Raw genomic sequence first — 7,361 nt, 5'->3', positions numbered from 1 at the left:
CCTTTTAAAACGTGCCTTCACAGCACATGCATGAGACATCTCGTTCCCAGGAAACTGACTCTTTGCCGGAAGCGGAAAGAATTTTTTTTCTTCTTTTTTGTTCCTTGTGTAACGAAAACAATATCGCTACTAATGACTCACTTGGAAGTGAAAAAACTAATAATTTATAATATTTTTTGACTTTCCCGATAATCTCTCTATGCAAATCTTGGTGGATGTTTTTATTCAGAGATTTTTTTATTCTTATTCAGAGATCTGCATGTGAAAACCAGGCACATCATTATGGGCGTAAATGCACAATTCCTTAGGTGTTGTACTATGGTATAAAAACAACTAACTGCATAAAAACTTGTTCCTCAGTCATTATAAAATTTTGAAATATTTTATCAGAAGAACTCGTCCAATATGGTAAGTTTTATTTAATGAATAACTATGACTTTTCATCAACCTTGTGTGATTAGGATTTCTTTTAGAATTATATACATAAATACTTCAAAAAATAGAAGTTCGTTTTTCAGTTACGCTTTAAGTTTTATTTCTTCGACAAAAGCTACAAAAAGTTCAGTCTCTAAAATTCTTTGAGCTGTATAAATCTTGGAGCCCACTATTTTTTAATGTTTTACCTTCAAGGTTATCAATGACATGATATTTTTGTTGTATAGCTGACCGTAACAAGTCAGCTCAACAATTTGAGTTCAAGTCTTTACCTTGTGTGTAATTATTCCTTAGCATAATATCAGTTGTTTTTGAACACATACATTTCTGTTAAACTTTTAATGCAACTGTTTGTCTGAAGAAATTAATTTAAGCAGTGGGTTACATGTAAATTAGGTACACTGGTGGACTTCCCAAAACAACTTGTGACACGTTTGTTGTAAGAATCAATTTAAAGTAACTTTGATTGACGTCCACAAAATTATGTTACCATTCATTATTGTACTGGTCGATGAGGCCTTCGGAGAAATCCACCTGGCAGGAAAGCAATGAAAAAGAAAACCATCACTTTAATTTTGATAACATCAGCAAGGACGGGTCAATACACAAAAAGTATTTTTTTGGAAATTTATGTACCCATTGCCTCTATTGCGCAGAGCCTAAAACACTGATCAAAATATTGTTTAGATTTATGTGGTTTTGACGAACGGTTAAGGAAATAAAAAGGTTGATAAATTTTGCTGACGTCAGGAAGGATCTGCCAAAATAAAAAAATTAAGTCTATGAAATTTTTATGCAATCTTTCTTTAAATGAAAGATATTGACGTTAAAGTAGTGTTTTGACGTCGTGCTGTTACGTCAAAAAATTTAACATTTGAGACATATCTTTTTCGACGACATCAAAGGAAAATGCTAATAAATATTTCCATCTTATTAAGTGATTACGTGTCAAAAAAGGCTGGCAACAGCAAGCACAAGTCACTTAAAATAGGTTTCTTATGCATTGCATTTTCCCTAAAGGTTTTTACAATAGCTTATACAAAAAAGGCATAGTTTTGCAATTTAGAAAAATCGTTTATTCAGTTGCATACCATCCTTTCCCCCATAAGTATACCCAATCAAAATGTAAAAATTAACCGGATCCCTACTGTCGTTTACCAACAATTTTCAAATCTAAGTATCAAAAAAGCAATGAGCAAGGAGAAAATGTGGAATCAATAAAGATCATTATTTTGGAAACATTATATACGCTCCGTTCTCATAAAAGTTTGAGGAGCACATCCAAATAAACAAAAATCAGTTCATTCCATTGGATTACAAAATATAAAAAACAAAAACAGTTTATTATATAAAAGAACATATAAAATTTACAATAAAATACACGAAGCTTTTCGTAAATAAAATTTTACATCGTCAGGTACACAAACAATATAAACTGACAACCATACCATCCTCTTATAATCTTTTTAACCCAAAGCCACAAACCCACGTAATTTTCCAGTCAAATGTCAACAACCCCTGTAAGAATAACTTAAAATTTTACATGTAGGCTGACAGAGACAAAAAAATTGTCGCATTACATGTGGCGCTCTTGCAAAGTTCACAGGAAATTTAACATGGCATATTTTTACTCCTGCAGCATTAAAAAGTGAAACAAAAACTAAAAATATCGATGTTATATGCCAAAATATCTAACTATTTCATGTCACGGTACATTTCAATGGATACCTCTTTTAGACTTGCAGTATATATGATCACGTTGTAAATCAGCCAGCTAACAGCTTTATGTAGCGTTTTGAATTTTGGTACAAATGAATTAGTTACGCACCAGGGAAGACATTAATTATGCAAAAAAATATGCTAGCCAGCTTTTTTATAAAGCTCCTACTATTTGTGAATTCAAATCTGTTAGCTTCCAAATTCACTTTTCTACTACTAATTTTCTTTTCGTTTTTAAAAATAATTTTTATTACCTTTTGCACTTTTTTCAAGATGGAGGGATCGTTCTTTTGTTGTTCTTTTGTGTCGAGGGTAACCATTTTCCGAAAGTTAGCCGTTAAATTTACTTCAGCAAATCAAATTAAGTCGTTTCATCACGTGACGTAAACAAAATAAATCCGCTGACAAAATAGACATACTTTTTCGGCAACTTCAAAGAAAATTTCGGCTACATCAAAGGAAAATGAACTCATCACTTTGCCTGTTACAGACACACGCACAGTGTCTGTGTTGCGATAGAGATGCTTTGTTGTCTTATAATACATACGTTTTTGTAGAATAACGAACAACCAGAATATCTACAACAACAAGCACAACAACAACAAGATCTACAACAACAAGTGCAACAACAACAACAAGCGCAACAACAACAACAAGTGCAACAACAACAACAAGCGCAACAATAACAACAACAAGCGCAACAACAACAACAAGCGCAACAACAGCAACAAGCGCAACAACAACAACAACAAGCGCAACAACAACAAGCGCAACAACAACAACAACAAGCGCAACAAGATCTACAACAACAACAAGATCTACAACAACAACAAGATCCACAACAACAACAAGATCTACAACAACAAGTGCAACAACAACAACAAGCGCAACAACAACAACAAGCGCAACAACAGCAACAAGCGCAACAACAACAACAACAAGCGCAACAACAACAACAACAAGCGCAACAACAACAACAAGCACAACAACAACAAGCGCAACAACAACAACAACAAGCGCAACAACAACAACAAGCGCAACAACAACAAGCGCAACAACAACAACAACAAGCGCAACAAGCACAACAACAACAACAACCACAGCAAGAACAAGTGTGGAGGAATGGGCAACGATACCTTGTGTATCACAACGTCCGAAGGGTAAGTAACATAAAATTATTTTCTCCTTGCAGATCTTTACCATAAAGTTATTATCGACACTTTTATCAATTTAGAATCCGAGAAGAGCGGTCAAGAGAGTGGCGTAAGTATTTTTCTTGCTATATTTTTTTTATATGTCAGCCACCGCCAATGCATGCTTTGCATAAAGTATCCAACTTTCTTACCTCAGAAATCGTTTTGTACTAGTATTTGAAAAAACTAGCCACATTAAATAAAGGACATGCTTCAGCAAGCAGTCGCTAACCAATATTTAAAAGAAGTAAAATAGGATAGTACAATCTTTTAAAGGAACAACTTTCTTGAAACAATTGTACAAAATTAAGCTGTTCTTAAGTTTGTAGTGATTTTTTGCGATCGTTTGTTGAACAAGGCTATATGTTGGCTTTTGTATAAAAAGAGTTATTGTAGAATTTAGCATCCGAAAGACTATTCAGTTTGTTAGGCATCTTTGTAAAAAAGCGTTGGATATATATTGTAGGAAATTATTTTTGGTGTTTGATTCTCAGAAATACACTTAATACACATAATTTGTTTCGTTCAATACATTATATACATTATTTCTTTCTTGTAGACCAAATGATGGCCAGCCAGTTTATGTGAGAGAGCGACAGAGGAGGAGAGTAAACCGCGATCAACCACAACCACTACCGCAGCCACCAGCTGCACTAGCACCACCACCATCACCACCACCGTCACCACCACCATCACCACCACCATCACCACCACCATCACCACCACCATCACCACCACCATCACCACCACCATCACCACCACCATCACCACCCGCACATCCAGCTGCACCAGAGCCACCACAACCACCGCAGCAAGCACCATCACCAGTACCAGCACCACCACCAGTACCAGCACCACCACCAGTACCAGCACCACCACCAGAACCAGCACCACCACCAGAGCTAGCACTACCACCACCACCGGAGCCAGCACCACCTAGGGAGCCATCACCACCACTGGCGCCAGCACCACCAGGTGTAACTGGACCACCGCTACCGCCACCACCACCACCACCACCACCACCACCACCACCATTAGCTGCACCACCTGCAGCTCCTGTTGCACCCGCAGCAGCTGAGCAGTTCTATGTTATTCCGTATGTATAACGTTTTTTCTGCGAATTTATCAAAATTATAAATTTCTTTTCGCGCGTTTACGTGATGCAACCAGTCTCGCTAATTTGACTCAACCTACTACACTTTTTCATGAAAACGCATTCGTGCGAGTTTTTAATCTATAATACAGGCCTCAAATTGCTCTCACAGAGCTTCTGTTCTACGATTGACAATTTTTTCCCCTTTCACTAGGCTGGATCCACCGGAAGACTTTGAGGCTTGGCTTGAAGTAAGTTTAACGTATTCTCTTTGTCAATGCTTCTGACTAAATGTTTATAAATAAAATGAATGATGTATTTAAAACTTATCCTTTATTATTTAGCGCACACCGTTATGGTTCAGGAGGTACCTGGATGCAAGGGAGGATCGGATTCGTGCATTGGAGACTCGTGTTGAGGTACATTTATTTTTAACAACTATTCCTGAAAGAAGGCATCCATGACTCTCAGATTCTTTATAAACATAGAAATAAGGTTGAAAGGGTTTTAGGCCAATTATAATTAATGAAAGCATTTAATCAACGGGATCAAAAGACAATTAACATCTTAGCGACAAAAAACGTAATAGCGTAATTTACGCGTTTAAGGATGTTTTTTTACTTCATGTGAAGATTAGTACAAAGTAGAAAAATCGCTTTCTTCATTCACTTTTCAACTTTGGATGGAACCTTTAACCCCAATTTTTGCTAGATATAATAGGCTGTGCTAGAAAAAAACTCGACTTATAGTTTATTTTTTGAGGACCTTAGTTTAGCATTTTTTCACGGCGTTACGGACGAAAATCAATTTCAATCTCTTAGCAAATCGGTAGAAACTTACGCGCTTCTTAATACTGCGAAATATTTAAGATTCCTTCAGCAGTGGAGAATTTTGTCGCTTTGGCGAGTGACCGCGCAGAGTACGTGTTGCTTTTTTAATGCGTTTCGGATTTTGCGGAATTTAATTTATTTTGACTTAAAATTGCGGCAATTATTTTCGCGAAAATATCTCTCTTGTGCGAATAATTTTAGAAAAATTTGCAACCTTGCCCATTACGAGGGCTATTAATTTGATTAAAAGCGGATGATAACGCAATAGCTACAAATAACAGTCCCTATGCACGCCAGTTAAAAGTTACTTGAATGTCAATTACATGCTCCCGAAGGTAAAAAGGCTTCTTGGAACACGGATAGGAAAAAAGAAGTATCCACAAATGGTTACTAGAGACACTAAAATATTTCTTGTTATATGTCTTAAAGTCATTAAAACATGCTATATATTTAATGACATGTCTTTTGCTGAAGAAAAAATTGCTTTAAACTGATATTGTAAATACTGATATTGCTTTACGCTGAAAAAGGTTTCGGCACGATTCGATGTTTAAGTCTAAATGAATTCCTTTTTCTTACTTAGGCAATAGAGCAAGACTTTCAACGGAGGGATCAAACCAGGGCACGCCTAAGATCTGTTTCCAATTTATGTTCTGCCTCCTCATCCTCTACCTCCTCGTCTTCAACCTCTTTGTCTTCCTCTGCACCTTCCTCATCGTCCTCTTTGTCCTCATCTTTACCTTCTTCTTTGCATTTCTCACTTCTTCAAACACCTCCATCCACTTCTTCATCCACTTCTTCATCCACTTCATCATCTTTTGTGTCGTCAACTCCTGCTGTGTCATTGTTGTCTCCACCGTCTGTGTCGTTGTCGTCCTTGTCTTCGTCTACGTTGCGTCAGTCTTCTCACCGTCCACAATTGCATCCATACTTACGACACCATCCATATTCGCCTCCATATTCACCCTTACGGCCACCCACAATTCCTCCTCAACATTCCACCCCATTACTTCCTACACTGCGTCAATTTCGAACTCATTCACACGGTGGTGGTGATTCAACAGTGGCATCGATATCGATGCCGCTGCCGCCACCACCACCACCACCACCATCGCCACCATCGCCACTATCGCCACTATCGCCACTATCGCCACCATCGCCACCATCGCCACCATCGCCACCATCGCCACCATCGCCACCATCGCCACCATCGCCACCATCGCCACCATCGCCACCATCGCCACCATCGCCACCATCGCCACCATCGCCCCCATCACCACCATCACCACCAAGGGCACCACCATCACCACCAAGGGCACCACCATCACCACCAAGGGCACCACCATCACCACCAAGGGCACCACCATCACCACCAAGGGCACCAAGGGCACCACCAAGGGCACCACCATCACCACCAAGGGCACCACCATCACTATCACCTCTACCAAGGCCACCACCACCACCACCAATACAAAGGCCACCGCCACAACCACCACAATCACCTTTGCAAACACCGCCATCCTCTACACGTTCTTTATCGTCTGTTATTGTTTCTCGCCGTTCTATACACACACGCATTGTACCCCGTCCACTCCCATACCACCGTCCCAATATTATTCCCCAAAATCCATTGCCTCCTCCACGTCGGGTTCCCCATGATAATGCTTGGTCGGTTGGTCAAGCATTAAGGGACCTGCGTGAATGGGTCAATGGATTTTGGAGGCAGTAAATTATTACATTAATTAATTAGGATAATAAGAAATGGTGGTTTATATTTTTTTCTTGTTTTACTTTGAGTGCTATTGGATGTTTTACTAATACCTTGCAATTTGTTCTTATGTTTGAGAAAGAACGCATCCTTACATAATGTTTTATACTGTAGTACAAATGCTTTGGTTTGTTCAAGAGTTTGCAGTAAGAAATTCATGCACATCCGCTATGCAGGTTTATGCAAGCAGATGTCTAACATGTTTAGTTTACGCAACACTGAGTTGAGTTGCTTATCACTTTAATCCTGCTGTCCTGTTCAAACTGACTGCTGACTTACCTATCTCCGTCAGAGCTTCATGACATGAAAAAGATCATGCATTG

General features: G+C 38.7%; 2 protein-coding genes across 2 annotated transcripts; both read left to right on the top strand.

The window, feature by feature from the left end:
* Positions 1–3,871: 3,871 nt before the first annotated feature.
* On the top strand, positions 3,872–5,820 carry LOC130622485 (uncharacterized; the record flags this gene model as incomplete). Its single annotated transcript, XM_057437941.1, has 1 exon — positions 3,872–5,820. A coding segment is annotated over one exon (582 nt), but the record flags the coding sequence as incomplete, so codon positions are not given.
* On the top strand, positions 5,594–7,105 carry LOC130622383 (uncharacterized). Its single transcript, XM_057437838.1, has 2 exons — positions 5,594–5,605; positions 5,854–7,105. The coding sequence occupies exons 1-2, from the start codon at positions 5,594–5,596 to the stop codon at positions 6,997–6,999; spliced, it is 1,158 nt and encodes a 385-aa protein (XP_057293821.1). The 3' UTR covers positions 7,000–7,105.
* Positions 7,106–7,361: the final 256 nt, after the last annotated feature.

Source organism: Hydractinia symbiolongicarpus, chromosome 12 (assembly GCF_029227915.1).
Source record: "Hydractinia symbiolongicarpus strain clone_291-10 chromosome 12, HSymV2.1, whole genome shotgun sequence".
Taxonomy (NCBI): Eukaryota; Metazoa; Cnidaria; class Hydrozoa; order Anthoathecata; family Hydractiniidae; genus Hydractinia; species Hydractinia symbiolongicarpus.
Note: the sequence above shows the minus strand (reverse complement) of the source record. Positions and strands in the feature narration are given on the sequence as shown.